Source organism: Symphalangus syndactylus, chromosome 19, assembly GCF_028878055.3.
Source record: "Symphalangus syndactylus isolate Jambi chromosome 19, NHGRI_mSymSyn1-v2.1_pri, whole genome shotgun sequence".
NCBI lineage: Eukaryota > Metazoa > Chordata > Mammalia > Primates > Hylobatidae > Symphalangus > Symphalangus syndactylus.
The window spans coordinates 91,933,181-91,958,181 of NC_072434.2; the positions used below are offsets into that span (position 1 = coordinate 91,933,181).

A 25,001-nucleotide genomic window follows, 5' to 3' on the forward strand; every position below is an offset into this window, starting at 1 on the left:
ATTGTAATTTTAACTTAAAGTTATGATTTCAACTTATTTTACAGTTTAAAAAGTGCACTCCATTTTATTGCATTTTACCTATTTGATTCATGTGTACTTGGTAGATTTTATACAATTACCCAAACACTTAGGAAGGTGATTTTCTCATGTCTTTTTTAACATAAATTATGTTTTTGGAGTGGAATATTTTTCTCTTCTTCAAAACTTCTTTTTATCTAATGTGTTGATTCCTGACTTGTACAAATTGCTTTCATAATGTATTAGAATTAATGAAATAGCATTTAGCACTGTTTCTTTTTTTTTTTTTTTTAGACGGAGTCTCGCTCTGTCGCCCAGGCTGGAGTGCAGTGGCGCAATCTCGGCTCACTGCAAGCTCCGCCTCCCGGGTTCACGCCATTCTCCTGCCTCAGCCTTTCCGAGTAGCTAGGACTACAGGCGCCCGCCACCACGCCCGGCTAATTTTTTTGTATTTTTAGTAGAGACGGGGTTTCACCGTGGTCTCGATCTCCTGACCTCGTGATCCGCCCGCCTCGGCCTCCCAAAGTGCTGGGATTACAAGCGTGAGCCACCGCGCCCGGCCCAGCATTTAGCACTGTTTCTAACATTGTGATAAATTATACATTTTCTGGACTTTTAATATTATATAACATTTCAAATACCCAATATGTGTAGAATTGTTTTCTACTCCTTGCTGCAGGAAACAATCGTGTCACCCTATTTGTCCTCTTGCTGCTTCTTTCCTGGAGATGGAAATTAACATTTGTTGCCTAATTTCACTGTATCAGATACTTTTGTGTATAACACCTCTATTAATCCTCTGACTGATGTGAGACAGCATGTAATACTGTTAAGCAGATGGGACAGCTGAGACTGAGCATCTTTTTGTTTATGTTACTCATAACTTAAGAATGTAATAAAATCTGTTTCTAGCCTTTGGCAATACCTTTCAAACTGTATGCTCACTACAGCATCTTTGAAACTTGGTCTATATTAGCTTCCTCATGAAATCTTCTATTTGCCCAAATTCTACCCAAATATTAAAATCTAGCTTAGATTTTTAGAGTCTAGCTATAAAACATTATGAAAGTGCTTAATTACACATTTCTGTGTCTCTAAACTCTTGTATGTCATTATATGTATTGTATGTCAGAAAATAATTTAAATATCTTCTAGTGAGCTTTGCACAAATATTTGACAGAAAATAAATATATTTTTAAAATTTGTTTAACACAGAAACTGGATTATCTAATGCCTGCATGGAAAGTTCATGCACGAACTCTTTGATTTACTCTTACAGTGCAGTTCACAGTTGTGAGCATATAATGGTTTTGTCATTACTTCTTTAACACTGCCTGGATCCTAAGCCAATTCATTTCAATGCACCATAAATTTAGTTATGTATGTTTAAGGAAAAATAAACATCGCATTAAATGAACTTATCAACTTTGAGTTGAATCCCTGTTATAGAAATTCAATGTTATAGACACATTGAATTGGAATATGAATAAAAAAGTGTATCTGAGAACTGAAGGCACTGGATAATGACTATATTTTTAGAGAGCAATCATAAAGAGTGAGTGGTAAATCACACAAGTATACATATATAAATATACATATAGATACAATCAAAGTTTCAATGCAAAAAAAAGGATAAGAAGTAGTAACAGGAAGTGAATTTTTGCTGTTTTACATTCAAAGCAAAGAAAGCTGTAACTTGTCTTGAATCTATTGGTCATGTAGTTTTACATTTAAAGAGTACATTGCTGATGTTTGCTCTGATAGGTTGTGCTATGAAACTCTTTATTCACCATTTTGACACTTCTCTGCTTACTTTATGAAATGTTCATTGTGCTATACCTACGTGCATTAGATGGAGACATGCCACAACGATTGAGAACCCTGCAGGCTTACAGATCACTTCTGTGATGCCCTCCCCTGCTTGTTTTCCAAAATTTTACCTTTACGATGATGATACAGATGAAAGTAAATTGAAATAGTGCTTCTATTTCAGTTCAAAGGAATTCTGAGTATCTGGAAAAAATAGGTTTGCTCAAATGTTGAAACAAAATATGTATTGCACTTTTGGAAAGCTTCTTCGCAGTAGTTTGTTATGCGTTTATGGAAAAGTCTGAACTTGGTATGGTGTAAAACAGATTTCTTTATTATTTTATTTCAAATACCATGTAATTTTTATTTTAACAATGTAGTTTCCAGTCTGCTTTTCTTATACCTCAATATTGAAATTTTGTGGAGATAATACACACACACACACACACACACACACTCACCATGAAGTGAAGACTGTGTTTACCATTGTAGAATGTAATCTGACATAACAAGATGCTTATTTAAAAGACCTCACCAGTACCTAATTAAATCAAATATCTAATACTAGCCACTTAACTGCTTGTTCAAGGAAAGTGAGCTTCTAGTCTCTGTGGAGCTATATGACGGAGGATAATCAGTCAATATGATAATAAAATAGGGAATTAAGAAGATACAAATATTTGATTTTTCCACTTACAAATTTAGGAAACTAGTGTGTGGAAATAATGATCTGAGACAGCAAAACAACAAGAGGATACAAGGATGGGAAAGACACAAAAAGGGGCACAAAAGTTTTCAAAAATATGCATTGGAAAGTAGATGTAGGTTATTTAATTAGAGATAGGAACTCTACAATTAAAAGTAATTTTTCAAGTTAAATGTATCTAGAACTATGCTATCAAATATGGCACCACTAGACACACGTGACTACTGTGTACTTTGAAATATAATTCATATAACTAAGGAGCTAAATTAGTACTTTAATTAATTTGCATTTAAAAATTCATAGTTGATTCATTTATTGGAAGATTTTTAAGTGTGCTTGAAACAACCAGAGTATGGAAATCTATTTTTTTCCACTTCAAATTTCATAAAGTCTAAATACAAATTATTTCCAGTAAAAGTTTAGTCTTCCACTTCTTGCCTACAGAGCCCTCCACTGGAGTGCTTCCTGACTGTGGTGTCCCCCACCAGAACTCCCCCTACCAGAGCACCCCTTACCCATGGCACTCCTCTCTGGAGTGACCCCACCTGCAGAGCACCATGCCAGAACAGCTCCCACCTATGATGCCCCTGCTGCCTCCACTGGAGCATCTATAATGGCAGCCCCCAATCATTTCCTACAGAGTGCTGTTGCCAGTTGTCTGGGAGCACCTTGGCCCCCTCCAGCCCAGCCAGAGATTGGCCTCAAGGGACAGTTTTGCACCAATTTTTATTTCCACCAATCATCTATGACAATTTCTATGGTTCTGCAGTTTCAAGACTACTTGATATTTGGCAAGACTTTTAATTTTAGGCATTCTGGTGGGTCTGCAGGGATGTTTCATTATGTGTTTAAGATGCATTTCATTCATAATTAATGATTTTGAACACATTTTCAAATGTTTGTTGGCATTGCCTTTTTTTGTGTGCTCCCTCGTCAAGTTTTTTCATTATTGATTTATAGGAGTTTTTAAAAAATATTTTGGGTATGCGACCTTTGTTGGTTATATGAGTTTCCAGTGTCTTTTTGTACCTTAGAGTCTATCTTTATAACTGTCTTCATGGAAACATAAGTCTTTAAGTGTGTTGTGATTGGTAAAAATTTTCCTTCATGGTTGGATCTTTTTCTGTTTCATTGAAGATTTATTTTTCTAACCTCACGAGAAATATTGAATATATTCTGCTATATTATGTTTAAAAGCTTTATATTTTACCATTAAATTTTAGATCGATTATCTACCTGTAATTAATTTTTTGCACACTGGGTAAAGTAGGCATCAGATTTTATTTTTAACCATATGGACATTTAAATGACTGCATCTTTTTCTCTGAAGTTCTACCTTGGCCACTGCTCATGTCATATATATGCATGGTATAGTTTTTGGCCCTTATGTTGCCTATGCCTGAACAAATACCATAGTGTTCTAATGATTGTAATTCTGTAATATGTTGATATCCATAGAGCAAATTATTTTTCCTTTATGATGAAAGTTTTAGCTCTTTTCATATAATTTATATATGTTTTAGAACAGACTACAAGTTTTCACACATATACATATAATAGCTGGGATCTTTTTGTTTTGTTTACTCTAATGTAATCACATTAAATCTATTGATTAAGGAAAATAGAGATATTTATCATTTGGATCTTCAAATACATAAATATCGTGAATTTTTATTGGTCTTCATTCCTGAATATATCTCTGACCTTCCTACTTGGATAAATATTATTATCTAAGAAGAACACTAATTTTCTTTGGGACAAATTGGTTAGGGTTGAATTCTCTGAGGTGTCTTAATTTCTTCTATTTGTGGGGGATAAGAGTTTTGGATATATTACACCTCTTTGAAGCAGATGCCAAATCAAAATTGGTGGAGGACACTGTTCATAGATCTAGATCTTTATAATTCCCATGTGTCTTGATGGATATACCAAAAATGTAAGCCTCTTCTTGTTGTTTTTAAATCTAACCTTAAGGGGTATACGTGCTGTTCTGCTACATGGCTATATTGCATAGCCACGGGCCAAGGTTGAGCACAGCTGCCTGAGACATACTTTAAAGTTGCCTCAAGGAGTGCTTCAGAAAACAAAGGAGAGGCTCCAGTTTTTAAAGAAAAAGTAACAAATCAGGAAAGGGGGAGATTGTGAAGTTATCTGTGAGAAATTGGATATACATTGTGGAACTATAGGGTAATAGTTACTCCATTCAGTGTATGGGATTTTATGGCTACTTGGTGTCAGTTTAGAGCCATGCAGAGAGTGGCTTCAAGAGATAATTATTTAGCTCAAGGGAAGGATAAGACAGAACTGTTATTGCGCTTCAATGCGTTTCTTGGCCTGAAAATTAAAGGGGCTAGCACTCCTCACATAAAAATATCTTTTCTTTCTTACCTGGAAAACTAAGAATAATAGTATATTGAAGTAATAAGATAATTCTATAATTACATTAGTAAAGCCATTGTGATCTATAATTAGGTAATTAGCACCTATGAAATGCAATGGAAAATACATCCAAACTAGATTAATAAATTATTACTTAAATCATTTGGAAAAGGAGCTAAGAAAAATCCTACAGTGATGCTATGAAAACATACACATTTAAAATATTCCTGCTGAGTGAAGGGGTTAAAAAAAAGGATGGTAGCTTGGAAAAAAAAATAGAAAGATGTCTTTTGGCTTTTTTTTTTTTGATAGTATGAACCGTAATGTAGTGAAGGAGAGAAAAAACCTTCCCTAAGCAAAACCCCAAAGCCAGAAGCCTTAAAAGAAAAGATCAGTAGATTTAACTAGATTGAATAAAATCTCATGGACAAAATGTAATCACAAAAAGAGTTTCAGAAAGCAACTTTAATTTTTCTTTTTTTTTTTTGTATTTAAGAAGCATGAGACCTACAGGACCTAAATTTTCTAATATATAGAAAACTTAAGCAAAGCAATAAAAATCAATAACATAAGGAAAAGTTATAAAAAGACATCAGAAAAAAAATTAAAACAAATGGCTCATATACTTTGTAAAACTTGCCCAGACTGACTGACGAATATATGCACATCAGAACTAGGAGGTATTTATTTCTCTTCTCATAATGTTAAGGAAGGATGGACCTAGATTAAAAAGTTGAAATAATCTGTTTTTTGAGACTTCCTTGCATCTCTAGGGGTAAAATGAGGCAGCTCCTGTAAAGTCTTGTTCTTTCCAAGGACAGGATGGTGGTTAATTTGGTTCTACTCCCAGGATATTTACTTAACCAATTAGGAGAATCACCTTAAAACCAGGAAAAACCATGGGCACAGCCGTTCATGGTTCTTGCCCTGTCTGGACAAGACTGTGTACGTGATCATCTCTGCAGCTAAAAGAATCCAATGACATTCGTGCCATTATTGTTTTCCAACCTGTTTCTGTCCTTTTCTTTGCAACCCTCATTGGATGTCTTAACTTCTGTAAGTGTTCACTTTTTGTCTTTAGATTGTGAATAATTGGTCTACTTTGAAGCTCAGAAGAGTCAATGTGAGTAACATGGGCAGAGTAAGAGAGTTATGACATTAGCTGGAAGCCCACAAGAGCCATAGAAAGGGGGAGACTTCACAACACCATCTCCCTGGTATCCACTGGACTTTGATGGGTGGCATCCACTAGCGGAATTCAGAAAAACGAAGGTGTGAAATCGGTTTTTATAAAGCAGAGAACCATGCTAAGGAGGAGGATTACTGTATTGCCTCTTCAGAAGCCTTGTGTGATGCCATCCTGGGATACAGCTGAGTAAGCCTGCGTTCTTAACATTGTATAAGACATTCTAGCATAGAAGCCTATGGAATGAGGCCACCTGTTTTCAAATCCAGCTCCCACCCTTGTGTGACCAGGAGCTAATTGCTTAAGCTCCCCACAGGTCCAATTTCTCCATATAATTGGCATACAAGTGTTTGTTTTGAGCATTGATGTAAGTGATATCCAGTAATATTTGGAAACATCTTAGAATGTGGCTGGTGTAGGTAAGTGTTCTAGATCTCACATTCCCAAGAGCACATTTCTCAGACCGTGAATCATTCCTGCTTCTGACCATCCTGCCAAAATGCATGCCTTCTCAGGTCACCTTATTCTGAAGAAAATAAAACAACAACTTGTTGTTATTGAAGGATTAGAGTGTGGGAGGATGATCTGTATTACTTCTTGATATATCCTCCTACACATAATCCATGGATCTGACCTCTTAGATACTTAAAACAAAAAAGGTGGACAGTTTACATCAAAATTATTTGTAAGCCTAGAAATATTTTCAGAGGCTTACCAAAATACAAGCTTTAATTTCATTTCAGCTGGGATTTGAGTTCATTTGTTTATCTGAATCAATGTAATTTAAAAAATGTTTTCTAATATCTTGCCTTGGTCTAAGATGGTTAAGAGTTTGCCATTGTTTTAACATGTACAGTTGGGATCTTCCTTTCTATAGCAGTCCAAGGAAGGGAAGAGAGACAAATGCCACTTCCACTCTTAAGCGTAGCCATCAAAGCCAGGGTGAATCAGCCTATGGGAAGTCTGCTAGTATTTTAAGGGACAAAGACATTCTTTCCCCCATATAAACACTTCTAACCATGCATTGCTAATGCAAAGACTTTCTAAACACTAGTGGTAAGTTTTCATTTGTATTTCATAATTAATAAAGATATCTATAAACAGTTTAAGTTGAGACATAAGTTATGGTGATCATCCTTACTAAGAACACCCTCTTGCAGGCCCTCTCTCCCAAGTCTTTAACAGAAGAGTTTTCTATAGCACTGGGGTCTGGGACATGAGCAGGTCTGAACAAGAAGAGCCACAGTGGGAAGGAGGCAGAGATAGGAGGCTTGCTGGGAGCATCTAATTCTACCTCCTTCTTAGTTTCAAAGCAAAGGTGGAAAAACTTATATTCACCCCTCTGTATCTAGCATTTTGCTTTTACATTGATTTCACTTTACTTTATTCAAGAACACATTCGAACCTTCCATTCATCTTCTTTCTCAAGTCAGTTTGTGTTTTCTCTTTCCCTTTCATAACTATTATGTCCACTTACTTCAAACTTTCTTTTAATAACTCATAGGTTTACTATTAAGTAATATCCTCACTAGTTTCTCTGCCTCAAAAATATCTTCTCTGCAAAAGTGACCATATATAAAGAAAAGTTGTTATAGAAAATGCCACCTCCCCCTTAACCCCTGAAGTGACCTTTACTGTCAGCAAGGTGAAAGCTAAACTTCTCACCCCATTGCTCATCCTCTTCAGATCTCTCGCCCTCCTAGCCCATACCACATGCACAAACCTTTGCTACAAAGCATTCTACCTACACATCGCTCAGGATGCTGAGCTCCTGCTGTGTTCACACAGTTCTTGTAAAACCTGTGTTCCCTTTTCTTTTCCTAAATAGTATCATTTTCCAAAAGTTAATTATTTCATTTCCCACCTTTCTACATCAAATCCACCTTGATTCCCTTGAACTTCCGAAGTACTTAGTGCCTTCACTCATCTGGTCCAATAGACGTCGTCATACAAACTTATTACAATTGTAAGGAAGGAAAATATCAGTTGTTGAGAAATTAAAATGTATAATCAGAGTAGTAAATAATTATGAGATAAGTAACTGGATTACCAGAGGAAATTTGGGATTGATGCTAAATTAATTTTGATTGCTGGAATTCCTAAAGTAGAAAGTAGAATTTGGAAGTAGAAAAGAAGGAAAGCATAAGCATTTTGGGGGTAGGAGCAACCACTTCTAACAGAAAAAAAATGCAAAAGTCTTCCAGAAAGAAATTTTATGAATTGGGACACTCTAACGAGTGGTTCTCAAACTCTAGCATGCATCCTGATTATTTAAAGGGATGGTTAGAACACCTCTCACAGGGCTCTATTCCCAGAGTTCCTGATTTAGCAGATCTGAGGTGGGGACTTGAGACTGCCTTTCTAGCAAGTTCCCCAGTGATACTGACATAGCTGAGCCAAGGACTGCACCTTGAGAACCACTGGTCAGGCCTGTGAAGAAGATTGTGATAAATATTAAACAGATATTTGTTGTAAGTTCCAGTAAGAGATCAAAAAAAAAAAAAGAATTGACTCAATTGATCATGGATAATAAAATATTTTATTTTGTGTTTGTTGGCTGATTGGTTGCTTAGCTGGTTTCACTATAGGGTGTATCAGATGGGTTTAGGGAGAATATATAATTTCTGATTTCTCCTGCTGTGAACAGGCAGCCTTCATGAAGCAACCTTTTAGAAAATATGAATTTTACAGTGGGAGAAATTACAATGAGACCCAGATAAATAGATTATGAGAAAATACTTTTTGAGATAAGAGAACTCTACGGGATACTATCTAAGCTGTAATTGACTTTGAAAAGCTAATTTATACTTATTTTCTGAAGTGTGAATATGCCCCAGGCCAAACAGTGAATTCTACCCAATTTTCATTGTTGTGTAATAATATCTAATGATCGCTCATGGAATACAAGCCTCTAGTGTTTTTTTTTTTTCCATTGAGCATATACACTTACAGCCAACACTAGCACTTTTGTTGAATCTTATGTGGTTATCTGAATAATGGAGTTCAAAATGAAGGAGAGAGAGGGGAAACCAATAAAAATCAAATTTTTGGATGCAGAAGTTTTACCAAGATCTAGACAAAAAAACTTAGTTATAAAAATTAATAATATAGTTCAGGAAAAACCAACTGAGCAAACAGTTATTAGATTAGGAATCCGAAATACTGGGGAAAATCCTAAATCTACTTGATGTAGCCTCATAATGGGATCCTGCAGAGGTTACTTCCTCTCAACAACGCTTATGAATAGGTACATTAAACATGGCTTATTAAATGACACTGAGTGTTTCCAATGTTAGATATTGCACTGCAAACTTATAAAGGAGGAAATAATTTTTTCTCTGAGACAAGGAAGAAGGAATGGAAATATGAGCAGAAAGCAGCTTGGTGGAGAAATACAGGATTAATTTGCTATTCTCAGCCATGCAGACGATGAGGTAACCCATGGAGGATGGAAGGAATATGGACAGTGGTGAAAGCTCAGGGCAGGAAGAGCAACAAAAGAAAAGGGAGAGCCGGCCAAACAGCTATGAACCAAAAGGAGAGCTTATTGTCCCAGCTAGCTAAATAGGAGCCTTGACTAAAAACACACAGAGCAATTGCTGAAAGGTGACAGCATTAATGGTGAGAAATTTGCTGGAAGGTAAAGACTAACATATAAGAAATGAATGTGAATGTTATGTTGCACAATTTAGATATTTCAGTTCTACTGAGGGACAAATTTTCTTTGAAGAAAATGTAATACAACAAAAGGCATGAAAAATGTCTGATATTTTTTCTCTGTGTCCCTAATAAATTAGAATGATGTTTCTAAGATTTCACAAATTTTTTCATAAAATTTGACTGTGTTAGCAATCACTATCCATGTCAGATGCTAAAGGGTATTTTTTTAAAAGAGGATAAAATCATGAGTCTCATATGAATATAAAACAAACACAGGTCAAAGATTTTATTTAACTCAACAATTAATGGGGGAATTTGCAAGATATTCCAACTGGTTCAGAAGAGAAATCAAAGTACCACACATATAAGGGCAGATAAAGAAAGCTGAAATAAATTTATAAATAGATGTAAAATAGGTCTATCTACAGAACAATAATTACATTACATCAGAATATAACTAGTTTGTATTTTTATGAGCAAGAATAATTTGCATATTAACTGCTTCCTACAACGTCCAGAACTGTAAAGTAGCTCAAAGATAATAAAATACAACTAGACAGGACACTTAGTATTTTTCACTGTTGTTATTTTCTTATTTCAAAGTTTTTCACAATTTTTCCTGACTCTGGCATAAGAATGAAGATTGGATGAGCAGAGGAAATGCTATTTGTTGAAGTCCTTTTTGTTCCTTGGTGTTGTCTGATATGATCTTGAATTTTTTTGGCAGATGCACATGTGAGTGGGAGAAAGAGAAATGAAGAAAATAAAACAGTAAACCCTTTTGTCCAAGTCTAAAACTGCTTACTTTATTTTTTACAGCAACTGGTAAAATGTCCAAAGAAATGAACAACTTCACCTTTGGGAGAACATTCTTCCTCATGGGGTTCTCTGACATTCGGGAGACCCAGATCCTATATTCTGTGCTCTTTTTGCTAATTTACCTGGCAGCACTGCTGGGGAATCTTCTCATCATCACTCTCATCATCAAGGATCATCGGCTCCATACTCCTATGTACTTTTTCCTAAAGAACTTATCTTTCCTGGATCTGTGTCTTATTTCCATCACTGTTCCTAAGTCCATCACAAACTCCCTGATGAATCACAACACCATTTCATTCCTTGGATGTGTGTGTCAGGTTTTTTTCTTCTTTCTCTTAGCCACTACAGAAGTAGCTCTTCTCACAGTCATGTCCTATGACCGCTATATTGCCATCTGCCACCCACTCAGATATGAGGTCATAATGAGTCATGAAGCCTGTGTGCAGATGGCTGTCTCTTCATGGGTCAGTGGAGGTCTCAATGCAATCCTACACACAGCTTGTACCTTCTCTGAACCCATGTGTGGGTCTCCTGAAGTTCACCAGTTCTTTTGTGATGTCCCACAACTGCTCTCCCTTGCCTGTTCTTATAACATTGGTGAATTAGTAATCATTGGACTCAGCCTCATGTTGGACTTTGGCTGCTTTGTGTTTATTGACATTTCTTACATTCACATATTCTCCACTGTGCTGAGGATGCCCTCCAAAGAAGGCAGGTCCAAAGCTTTCTCCACATGCCTGCCTCATCTCATTGTTGTGACTTTATTTTTCTCTTCTGGGTTTTTTGCCTATTTACGCCCTCCGCCTAAATCTCCATCACCCTTGGATTTGCTGGTTTCAGTATTCTACACTGTGATGCCACCAATCATGAATCCCTTCATCTATAGCCTAAGAAATAAGGATTTGAAGATGGCACTCCGGGAACTACAAATTAGTAGACAGCATCTTTCAAATTAGAAGAGTTATTCTCACATACAGCATTAGCTTTTCACAATCATTTAAACCATATGGTTACATAGTCTGGCAATAATATTGGACATCTGGAGTAAGAGTTCCCATGAAAAATCTGGTGACACTCATTGGAGTGCTACTGAGAAGCGCCCTTATGCCCAGATCGAGTGTGTGGTAAGGCCAGTAGTGTTCCACTTGTAGACACTGGGAAGATGTATGCCTTGGATGTGTCACCCTAGTGGGAGCTCCTTTGTTTCTGTCAACTGGACAGGATGCTGGGACATTGGAGATAAACTTGGACACTCCCAGGAAAACCAAATGTATGGTCATTCTTAACAAAGGTGATATCTGAAATGCTATGTGAGATGACATGTAGAATCAATTCTCAAAGGGACTAGGTAGAGGTGATAGTTGCACAACCTTGTGAATGTACTAAATGCCACTGAATTGTACAAGCTATAATGGTTGATTTTATGTTATGTGAATTTCACAACACCAATAAGAAAAAACTAAAACCAAACAAGTCTCTTTTCCTCTTTTCTTTCCCAAATCTACTAACATTTCCTGGCATAGCATGTGTCCTTGTCATTTGGAAAGTGACAGATATATTAAAACTCAACTTTACTATATATCAGTACATATATTTTTAAATATTAAAACAAGTTCCTGGGTGCACTGAGTAAAAGTGCTCACACTAAAGAACTTAGAATAAATGTGGGTATAGGGAGGCAATATAATATTTTTTGGAAACAGAAATATCTAAGCTGTATTTGAGAGGATGAAGAGGAATAAAACTGAAAAAGAGAAAGACCAAAATGAAGGCTGAGAGGAAAGCAAAACTAAACAAAACCCACGAAGACTGGGAGAAGATGAGAACCTGGTCTAGGAGGGGAACTACAGTGAAATGTGTCCTGAAAGACATAAGGGAAAAGCTTGGGCAGAGGGGTAAAGGCTGGGCAAAATTTTGAGAGGCTGAAAACACACAGGGAGATGAAGCTTTGCTCGACTGTTGGTATGAAGAGAAAGTAGCTACAGGGGCCTTTCTATCACGTGCCTAAGCTATTAGATATATTTAGAGAGGCAAAAACAACAGCCAAGAAAATCAAGGTTACTCCCAATAACAATTTCAGATCTTATAACGCCTGGATATGCAACTCCTTGGGATTTTAAGTCTGCTTTGCCTTTCTACTGTAATAATTATTTTCCTGTTGTGGTGCAACGTAGTCCAGATCACCTAGGCCTAAGAATGCTGCAGCCCCACTGGCCTCTCTATGATGGTGCTTATTTTGGTTATGATTTGATATTATCTCTCTAAGTCTTTGATATCTGCCATCTTCCCTCACTAAGCTGTGCATCATGAAGGTAGATTTCTTTCATATATATATAACTTTAAGTTCTGGGATAAAATATATATATATATATAATCTTTCTTTAAGTTCTGGGATACATGTGCTGAACGTGCAGATTTGTTACATAGGTATACATGTGCCATGGTGGTTTCCTGCACCTTTCTACCCGTCCTCTAGATTTTAAGCCCTGCATGCATCAAGAATTTTGTCCCAATGCTCTCCCTTCCTTTGTCCCCACCCGCCACAGGCCCCAGTGTGTGATGTTCCCCTCCCAGTGTCCATGCGTTCTCATTGTTCAGCTCCCACTTATGAGTGAGAACATGCGGTGTTTGGTTTTCTGCTCCTGTGTCAGTTTGCTGAGGATGATGGTTTCCAGCTTCAACTCATAGTTTTTTATGGCTGCATAGTATTCCATGGTGTATATGTGCCACATTTTCTTTATCCAGTCTATCATTTCTTTCTCTGTTGCCACAAAATTTTGTTATTCTCCCTATCTTTAAAAACTTTTAGGCCCCTGTGCCTGCCAGACATTGGCGGTCCCATGACCCCTGGGAGCCTGCGGCCATCCCGACGTAGCGGGACGCGTGGGGCCGCACAGCCTCTGCCTGGTTGCCAGGTGGTGCCTGGGAGGCCGTGGGCCAGGGAGGGCGCTCTTTGTGGCTGTAGGTGTGTCTAGATGGCGGCCGTGGCTACGGAGGAGGGGGAGCGGGAGGCGGAGGGGATGTGGGAGGGGAAGCGGCACGGTCAGGGGAAAGGGAAGGGGGAAAGGGAGGGGCCACCAGTCCCCGTGTGGCGGGTCCCGAACGAGCGCCCACCCATGGGTCCAGGCCGTGCGGCCGGAACACCCGGGTCTGTGCTGGAGGTCTGTCCTGGGGAAGCAGCCCTCGTGCCCAGACTACAAGGAGCTGAGCGTGGCAACAACGAAAAGGCCCGAGTCTCTCCCTCCGCATCCGTGACGAGGATCTAGGCTAGCACAAGCGGCCAGCGGTGGCTTCTGGACGGAGCCTGCCGCAAAGCCCTGCTGAAGCGTTGCCGGGGCCCCTGGCCGCTTGTGTCGCAGGCTTGCCTAGGGCTGCCATGGAATCGCTTCAGAAATGGGCTGGTGTCTTACGTGAGCACACTGATAACGTGGAATTTCCACCACAAGACATGAGGGAGCCAGAAGAGACGTTCATGAGAGGTTTTCAGAACTTTAGGGAGCCCGAAGAAGGTGGCCAGGATTCCCCGCCCAGAAGAGGCCCTCTGACCCCTGCTGAGAGGAAGCCAGCTGCCGCCCCTGGGGACCCGGAGCCGGTGAGGGAGCCTGCGCGCGGTGGCCAGTGGGCGTCCTGGGGAGGGAGCACAGGGCCGGATGGGCACTTGGACCGTCTCCAGTCACACCTGCGGAGCTCTGACTCCAGGGTGCAGCTGCCCCGATTTTCACATCAGTGAAAAGAAGAGAAAAGCCTCGACTGGTACACTGTCCAAAAATCAAACGTAAGTTTGTGGTAAGTTTCCACCTTACCACACCTGCCTTGGTTGTAGAGAGGGATGCTGTTTTTATATCTGTAGACTGAGAAGAAAACAGCTATTTTACATGAAAATTTCACAACCGGGAAGCCAGAAGATGCATATGGAGACTTTATTGTGAAGCCTCCCGTGAGAACGCTGGTCCATGACGAGCAGCTGGCAGCAGAGAGTAAGTGCTTCTAATGAAGGAACAGCCTCTTCTTGACGAGCAGCCAGCCTCGCCACGAGAACCTCCGAAGCCCATGCGATAGACCCTCAGGCTCGCCAAGGACCCAGAGCCGGCCAGGGAGGTAACCACTGTGGCCAGTGCCTTCCCAGGCCGTCAGTAATGAAGCCAGACTGAGACATCCAAAATAGTGCAGTAAGTGAGGGGATGTCGGACAGCTTCGGCAAAAAGTCTGTTGAGGGAAAAAACAGGCTCTCCTAGAAGTGCTGGTGCTGGTAGGATATAGAGTAGAGCACAACCAAGAAGTCAGGACAAAAGATAATTGTCACATGTTCAGGAAGAACTGGGTAGAATGACTCAAAAACCAAACTCAGTGGTAACAAACTCTTCAACAGAAAATGAAACCTTGTCCTCTTTAAAAAGTGCATCTGTCGAACGACCAAATAACTATGTATAATTAGTCTATTATATTAAGACCAGGATTTTTCTGATATGTCACACGCTATCAGTCTTTTGGGGGCAGAGATGAACTTTAAAAGAAAAAAAAACTTTATTGGCTTGTCCAAAGTGAAATGAACATTTAGGAAGGTTACATGACAGGCCCCTTTGTTAAGGATAACCTTTGGACTCTCGAGCATGTGGCTGTCTTGTGGGAAGCAAGTACTGCTGACTCTTTGTGGAGGGGGAGGTAAAGCAAAAGAAAGGGGACCCACTTTCTATCAGGGTGGAGCAAATGAGGCCAGGAAAGCATTGATAGATGTTGGTTAGCCTGACAGATTTTGCTTCAGCAAATTCACTTATTCTTGGGAAGCAGATTCAGTAGCAGAAAGTACAGGAAAGTGAAAGACTAATAGGAGGAATGAGAGAAGTGATGGTGGGGATGGTGAACTTTGAAGGAGGTGGAGGATTTAGTGGATGAGCAGTGTTAGCAAATACTGTGTATTCAGCAAAAGTCAAAGTATCATTGTTTAAAATTAGAAGCAAAATGGGAATTAGGCTTAATCTGAATGCATCTTTAACAAAATATGTATTAATTGTGGGGGTGCCTGACTCAGGTGGGGCCGGGGGTGGGAACAATGGCAGTGTGCCCAGGACCCACGTGCTTAGTGCAGGCTGTGTCCTTCTGGGAGGTGCTGGGCTCCACACTTGTGTTGTGGGCGTCACTGTAGGGCATTCTCAAAGTCAGCAATCACAGAATTAGTTTATTTTGAATTGTGTTTTCTAAATAGCTCCTGCTTTGTTCTTTATTATTATTTTTACAACCACAGGCTGGCCTACTATTAGAAAATGGGTGATAGACCTCTCATTTTACCATAATGCAATGTGTCACAGAATGTTTTTGGGAGGCTTTTAATGTAATTGCACTCTGGTTAATTGATTTCCACAGATCCATGCCTTACAGTCCATGGAAACCTTCACAGAGTTCCACTGATGCAGAAGGGTCTTGCCCTAGTTCTCTGGTCTCATCATTGCTATCAGATTGACAAATAAGTGTGAATGTTTTATATTGAAACTGGAAATTATACATTTATCTTCCTATGGGTTTTCATAACAGGTGGTATTTTTTTTCTGATGGGAATAAAAGTTTCAGGTATCTCCTCACTTAGGAAAAATTCAGGAACATTGTCATGTCATACCACTATTCTGGAAATGGCTTCTGTGAATTTGAAATGGCACTTTTAATTTTAAACATGATACAGGGCATTTAAATACAAACATTATCATGAATTTAATGCATAAAACTAAGGGAAAAAAAACCACAGTTCACTATGTGGAGTTTACATTTTTTATATGAATATTTGTTGTACTGTGTCTGAGCATAACATCCCTAATGTCATTACTTTTACATACCAGATTTGACTGACCACTAATGTAGTACTGGGCATAACTTAATATCCTATATTGTGTACAAGACTCTTAAGACTGTCTTGAATTGCTGTTAGAAAGGTTGGAACACTGTTAAGGAGAAAGCCACCAAGTCAGAAGAATGGGAGGAAAATTAGGAACACCAGTTGGGAGAGTCATAGCCAGATATTGGGGGAAACCAGAAGAATTGAGAATTTTGTAAGGAGTGACAAAATGTGCAAGACATCAGGATTCCTTTCAATTTACAAGTAGATGACAAAGTAGAAAGCATAAGTAACATTCCACCCCTTGGTTTACCAGAGGTGAAAAATAGCTCACAGACAATAAACAGAATTATAATCTAACAATCCTGGAGGGTATGCTGTACTTTTCCATTGAAACATACAATTTCCTTTATATATATATAAAGGAAATATATATTCTCTCTTTTTAAGAGTCAGCAGTCTCTCTATGTAGCCCATGCTGGACTCAAACTCCTGGTTTCATGAGATCCTCCCATTTCCCTCAGCCTCCCAGGCACGAGCCACCACACCCAGCCAAAACAAAATTTCTCTCAACAGCCACTCTGTTTTCCTATTTTGAAAATGAGTTTGGTCCATTAGATTTGGTTTGAGTATTTACATAAGTGCATCAAGAATAATGATTCGCCACATAGGACTTTTTGAATTTTATTTGCTGGAATTTTTTGTAAGGAATCTCATGTTAGACTTTTAAGTCTCTTGAGACTAGAAAGCCAAACCATGGCTCACCACAAGATTTCACCTGTAGTACTTATAGAATTGAATGACAGCCTCTCTTCTTGAGGTCTCCAAAATATCCTGTGGTTCCTGAAATTACCAAAAAATGACCTTCTATACTCACTGTAAGGCTAAGTATGGTATAAGCTAGGTACCAGGCTAATTTTTTCGAGAGGATTTTGTAAGCCTTGACCTCATAAAGTCAGCATAGTTCCTTAAAACTGTCTGATCATATCTGATTCTATGAATGTCATTTTCAAATATGACATTCCAGTCAAAACCTGAGTAATATAACTGATATTTCTAATTACATCATGTTAGGAGGAAAGATTCTTATTGAACATATGTAAGTAGTTATGTCACAATGGGAATTAGAATAGTCAATAAACATTTCTAAATTCTGGAGGGATAAGCAGGGATAAATATGTAAATGTTTTATTTCTGTTTACAAAAGTATCATCTACAAAATTATTTATACTATAATGGCTTTAAAAGAGGTTTCTTATATCCATAATATAAAACATTAAAGAGCCAGTGATGTTCCAAAATAACACTATAAAAAACGACCACACTTCATTAGTTCCTTCTGCCCTATGTAATTGATCCTTGTTCTGCTTTAACTTCAGCTACCCGTTTCAAGAACCCATCAGCTTCTCCATTAAATTTCTGTAGCTGTAGACTTAGACCAGGTGTACAGTCTCAAAGTTATTTAAGCAATGGCATCAGATGCTTGTACCCCGGATTACCTGTTTTGTTATTTCCATGGGTCACTGAGATCGTCACATTTTGTTAAAGATGAAGCACTCTGGCTTGTAGCTGACTGCAAGAGCTTTCAGAAAAGCATCAGAGTAAAACAGACTATCTGTGGATGACAAAAGACTTAAAATGATTGTGATTTAAGAGCTAGTGAGAGGTCATTTAATGAGAAAATTTGGTTATTCTGTGGCATAAAACATTTTAAATAGTAACTGGAATTATGACTGATCACATTATACCAGGACATATTATGGGGCAGCCAAAAATGACACAATTCTATATACTTCATAAAATTTATGAAAAATTTATATTAACAATATTTTCCTATTTACCTATACAAGTACAGTCTAGGGAAGGTCACATTTTTTTCTTATGTGACAATACTTTTTATGCACTTGAGCATATCAAACAGACCTAATTTTTTTTAATCTCTATTTTTATGAAGTCGAAGAAGAAATCCTTTGAGAATTTTCCAGAGCCCTATGGGAAATTTCAAAGTCGGTTCAAGTTCGTTACATTTATGATTTAATTTTTGGAAGGCAAAATATCAAAAAATTTGAACACTTAATTAAATAGAATCACAGATCAATATGAAACAATACTTAGTTATCCATTTAGCCAAAGTGACGATAAAATATTTCAAAAGTGAATATGGAGTGGAGTGATGTTAGCAAGGTGGCCCTCATCTCCTCACATAGGCATCAATTTGAACAACTAGCTACACATAAAATTACCTTCACAACAAGTAAAAATTATGTCATATGGGTTTAGCACAGAAATAAGAAAAGACTTACCGAAGAGGATAGGAAGGACAGCTTGACATTCCTTACATCACCCCTACATCAAGCCCAGGCAGCACAGCGTGGAGGGAGATACCCTCTATGTGAAGGAAGGAAAGTGAAGTGACCATCCAACTTTGCAATCAGTACCAGCACCAGGCCCTTGAATAAACTCCAGTGCCAGGTCAGCCCCCTTGGCTTCATGCTTCAGACTATATCTGTGGACTAAGCCTTGAAGCCCGTCCAACTGGTATGCCAACTCCCACAGCTCAGACCAGCCCCTGTAGACTCAGCCTCCAGACCTGCCCTACCACCAGACCAGCTTCCATGGCGCTAAACTACAGGCCAACTCCACAGACTAGGCTTCAGGCCGTCTTTAGCACTGGGCTAGCATCTGCAGATCCCAGCTCCAGGCTAGGCTCTGTGGATATAGTCTCCAGACCTACGTAGTGCCAGGACAACCATTGTAGCCCCAGGTACCAGGCTGGCCTCTGTGGCCATAGGCTCTAGGCCAACCACACAGACAAAGCCACTAGGCCAGCATCTGGGACCTAGTTTCCAGGCTGACCCTTATGGACTATGGTCTAGGCTAGCCCCTCATGGCCACAAGCAGCAGGCCAGCACACATGGACCCAGATCTTAGACCTCTGTGGACTAAGGCCTCAGGCTTGCCCCAGTGCCATGCTTAACCCAGGCCCTAGGGTGGTCCCCGTGGCCCTAGGTTCAGAGGACTCAAGACCAGGCCCACCCCTGCAGACCTAGGCTATGAGCCTATGAGCCTATCCCTGTAGACTCAGCCTCCAGGCCTGTCCCAGTACCAGGATGACTCCTGTGTACTCAGGCTGTAGGCCTATATGAACCCAGGCACCAGGCCCATCCTAGCACCAGGCTAGCCCTCATAGACTCAGTCTCAAAGCCCATCCCAGCACAAGGTAAGTTCATGTGGACCCAGGATTCAGGTTGGTTCTTATGGACACAGGTACCAGGACCACTGCCGAGGACCCAAGCACTAGGTCTGCCCCAATGTACGTAGTCAAAAAGTTCACCCAAGTGGACCTCTGTGCCAGGTCAGCTCCCGTGGACCCAGAAACCAGATGCCCAAGTGGACATTAGCCTGAGGTTTTCCCCATTGGATCTAGGTCCAGGCCAGCTCCTGTAGAACCAATAGCCAGGCCCACTCACCTGCTGACCAAAGTACCAAGCCACTCTGCTCAAGTCTGCCTATGGATCCAGTCATATAGTTCTCCCAGAATCTCTGGGCAAGCTGATTTGTGAAGGGCTTTTCCTACATATGCTGGTCTGTAAAGATAGAACAGGTGAAAAACTACTCAAATATGCAGGCATAAAAACATGACCACAAAAGTCGTAAAGAATCAGGGAAACATGAGAGCACCAAAGGAAAAAAAGGACCAGTAACCAACCCTAAAGAAATAGGATATACAAACTTTCTAACTAGTAATTAAAAATAATCTTTTTAAAGAAGCTCGGTGAGTGACAGAAAAATACAAACAAACAACTAAACAATATCAGGAAAACAATAAAAGATGAGAAATTTGACAATGAGATGGAAATCATAAAAAATTGTGGAGATAAAGAACATAATGTCTGAACTGAAAAATTCCATCAAGAACTTCAGCATCAAACTCAATCAAGCAGAAGAAAGAATCAATGAGATCAAAGACAGTTTACTTGAGATTACCCAATCATTGGAATGAAAAGCAAAAAGAATGAAAATGAATAAAGAAACCTATGGAAATTCTGGGACACTATCAAGAAAACTAATGTACACATTATGGAAACTGCAGAAGAGTTAGAAAAACAGAAATAATGTTTAAAGAAATAATGACAGAAAATAATATTTGAAGAAATAATGACAGAAAACTTATGAGATCTAGAGAAGACAATGAACATATAGATCCATGAAGTGTAAAGAACCCCTAATAGATGAATAAAAAATCATCTGTACACTGAACCATAAAACACTGAAGGAAATTGAGAAGAAACAAATAAATGGAAAGATATCTCATGTTCATGGGTTTTAAAAATTAATACTGTTAAAATGTGCATAGCGACCAAAACGTTTATGTATTCAGTGCATTTCTTACCATAATTCCAATGCTGCTTTTCATAGAAATAGGAAAAAATCCAAGAAATTGTATGGAACCATTGATAGAAAAAGAGGGAATCCTCCCTAACACATTTTATGAAGCCAGCATCGTCCTGATACCAAAGCCTGGCAGAGACATAACCAAAAAAGAGAATTTCAGACCCATATCCTTGATGAACATTGACGCAAAAATCCTCAATAAAATACTGGCAAACCGAATCCAGCAGCACATCAAAAAGCTTATCCACCATAATCAAGTGGGCTTCATCCCTGGGATGCAAGGCTGGTTCAACATATGCAAATCGATAAATGTAATCCAGCATATAAACAGAACCAAAGACAAAAACCACATGATTATCTCAATAGATGCAGAAAAGGCCTTTGACAAAATTCAACAACCCTTCATGCTAAAAACTCTTAATAAATTAGGTATTGATGGGACGTATCTCAAAATAATAAGAGCTATCTACGACAAACCCACAGCCAATATCATACTGAATGGGCAAAAATTGGAAGCATTCCCTTTGAAAACTGGCACAAGACAGGGATGCCCTCTCTCACTGCTCCTACTCAACATAGTGCTGGAAGTTCTGGCCAGAGGAATCGGGCAGGAGAAGGAAATAAAGGGTATTCAATTAGGAAAAGAGGAAGTCAAATTGTCCCTGTTTGCAGATGACAGGATTGTATATCTAGAAAACCCCATTGTCTCAGCCCAAAATCTCCTTAAGCTGATTAGCAACTTCAGCAAAGTCTCAGGATACAAAATCAATGTACAAAAATCACAAGCATTCTTGTACACCAATCACAGACAAACAGAGAGCCAAATCATGAGTGAACTCCCATTCACAATTGCTTCAAAGAGAATAAAATACCTAGGAATCCAACTTACAAGGGATGTGAAGGACCTCTTCAAGGAGAACTACAAACCACTGCTCAATGAAATAAAAAAGGATACAAACAAATGGAAGAACATTCCATGCTCATGGGTAGGAAGAATCAATATCGTGAAAATGGCCATACTGCCCAAGGTAATTTATAGATTCAATGCCATCCCCATCAAGCTACCAATGACCTTCTTCACAGAATTGGAAAAAACTACTTTAAAGTTCATATGGAACCAAAAAAGAGCCCACATCGCCAAGTCAATCCTAAGCCAAAAGAACAAACCTGGAGGCATCACGCTACCTGACTTCAAACTATACTACAAGGCTACAGTAACCAAAACAGCATGGTACTGGTACCACAACAGAGACATAGATCAATGGAACAGAACAGAGTCCTCAGAAATGATGCCGCATATCTACAACTATCTGATCTTTGACAAACCTGACAAAAACAAGCAATGGGGAAAGGATTCCCTATTTAATAAACGGTGCTGGGAAAACTGGCTAGCCATATGTAGAAAGCTGAAACTGGATCCCTTCCTTACACCTTATACAAAAATTAATTCAAGATGGATTAAAGACTTAAATGTTAGACCTAAAACCATTAAAATCCTACAAGAAAACCTAGGCAATACCATTCAGGACATAGGTGTGGGCAAGGACTTTATGTCTAAAACACCAAAAGCAATGGCAACAAAAGCCAAAATTGATAAATGGGATCTCATTAAACTAAAGAGCTTCTGCACAGCAAAAGAAACTACCATAAGAGTGAACAGGCAACCTACAGAATGGGAGAAAATTTTTGCAACCTACTCATCTGACAAAGGGCTAATATCCAGAATCTACAATGAACTCAAACATATTTACAAGAAAAAAACAAACAACCTCATCAAAAAGTGGGCAAAGGACATGAACAGACACTTCTCAAAAGAAGACATTTATGCAGCCAAAAAACACATGAAGAAATGCTCATCATCACTGGCCATCAGAGAAATGCAAATCAAAACCACAGTGAGATACCATCTCACACCAGTTAGAATGGCCATCATTAAAAAGTCAGGAAACAACAGGTGCTGGAGAGGATGTGGAGAAATAGGAACACTTTGACACTGTTGGTGGGACTGTAAACTAGTTCAACCATTGTGGAAGTCAGTGTGGCGATTCCTCAGGGATCTAGAACTAGAAATACCATTTGACCTAGCCATCCCATTACTGGGTATATACCCAAAGGACTATAAATCATGCTGCTATAAAGACACATGCACACGTATGTTTATTGCGGCACTATTCACAATAGCAAAGAGTTGGAACCAACCCAAATGTCCAACAACGATAGACTGGATTAAGAAAATGTGGCACATATACACCGTGGAATACTATGCAGCCATAAAAAATGATGAGTTCATGTCCTTTGTAGGGACATGGATGAAACTGGAAAACGTCATTCTCAGTAAACTATCGCAAGGACAAAAAACCAAACACCGCATGTTCTCACTCATAGGTGGGAATTGAACAATGAGAACTCATGGACACAGGAAGGGGAACATCACACTCCCGGGACTGTGTGGGGTTGGGGGAGGGGGGAGGGACAGCATTAGGAGATATACCTAACGCTAAATGATGAGTTAATGGGTGCAGGAAATCAACATGGCACATGGATACATATGTAACAAACCTGCACATTGTGCACATGTACCCTAAAACCTAAAGTATAATAATAATAAAAAAAAAGAACTTGTATGGAACCACAAAAGACTGCAAATAGCCAAAGCAATCTTGAGCAAAAAATAAATAAATAAATAATAAAAGAAGAAAACAAACAACAAAAAAATGAAAACAAAGCTGCCAAAGCTTCAGGCATCATGCTACCTGATCTAAAAAATATAATACAGATACATCTGACCATTTTTAATAAGATTGTTTGTTATTTTGCTATTCGAGGTGATTGCATTCCTTGTATACTCTGGATATTAATTATCTTTCAGATAAATGGCTTGTAAATGTTTTCTCTTTTTCTGTAGGTTGTCTTTTCACTCTGTTTCCTTGTTTTGCATAAGCTTTTTTAGTTTGATATGATCCCATTTGTTTATTTTTGCTTTTGTTGCCTGTGCTTTTGAGATCTTATTCATAAAGTGATTTCACAGACCAACTCTTGAAGTATTTTGCCTGTTTTTTTCTTTTAGTAGTTTTATTGTTTCCGGTCTTATATTTAAGTCTTTAATCCATTTTGAATTTTGTATAGGGCAAGAGGTGGGGATCTAGTTTCATTCACCTGCATATGGATATTCAGTTTTCCCAGCACTGTTTACTGAAGAGACTGGCCTTTCCCCAGTGAGTGCTCTTGGTGCCTTTGTCAAAAACCAGTTGACTGTAGATACATGAATGAATTTATGAGTTTTGTATTCTGTTTCATTTGTCTATGTTTCTATTTTTATTCCAGTACCATGCTGTTTGGTTACCATAGTTTTATATTTATATTGTTTTTAACTTTTAGGTTCAGGAGTACATGTGTAGATTTGTTATAAAGGTAAATTGCATGTCACAGGGATTCGGTGTATAGATTATTTTGCTACTCAGGTAATAGGCATAGTACTCAACAGGTAGTTTTTTGATTCTCATGTTCCTTCCCCTACCCTCAAGTAGGCTCTTGTATCTGTTGTTCTATATTTTGAAGTTTGGTAGTATCATGCCTCCAGCTTTGTTATTTTTGCCCAGGATTGCATGAGCTATTTGGGCCTTTTGTGATTCTATGCAAATTTTAAGATTTTTCTTTCTATTTCTGTGAAGAATGTCATTGGTATTTTGCTAGAGATTGCATTGAATCTGTAGATTACCTTGGGTAGTATGGCAATCTTAACAAATGAACATGAAATGAATTTAAATAATCTTTCCATTTGTGTGTGTCCTCTTCAATTTCTTTTATCAGAGTTTAGTAGTGTTCCTTGTAGAGATCCTTCACCTCCTCGGTTAAGTTTATTCCTATTTCCTATATTTCCTATATTTTAATGAATATATATTTATATATTTATTTTAGTAATAAAATAAAATAAAATCATTCCTATATTTTAATGAATATATATTTATATATTTATTTTAGTAATAAAATAAAATAAAAACATTGTTATGGCATTAAATTAATGCCATAACATATTTTTATTAAAAATAATTTATAAAAATAACAAATTCGTGACATGAGAAGCATTGTTGTACAACTTTGCAAATTTCTGTAATGTCTGGCTTGACAGAATGCAGTGAATCTCAGATATAATTCATTTATTCTGTTGTAATTGTTTTAGTTGAAATATGTAATACAAATGCACA

The 25,001-nt window shown here is 38.5% G+C and overlaps 2 protein-coding genes across 8 annotated transcripts in view; both read left to right on the forward strand.

Moving 5' to 3' along the window:
• Window positions 1-25,001, forward strand: part of LOC129458442 (E3 ubiquitin-protein ligase TRIM58) — a 130,582-nt gene that overhangs the window by 38,518 nt on the left and 67,063 nt on the right. The gene's annotated exons all lie outside the window — the stretch shown is intronic.
• On the forward strand, window positions 10,589-11,533 carry LOC129458304 (olfactory receptor 14A16-like). Its single transcript, XM_055234001.1, has one exon. It carries the CDS (start codon window positions 10,589-10,591, stop codon window positions 11,531-11,533), a length of 945 nt encoding a protein of 314 aa, XP_055089976.1.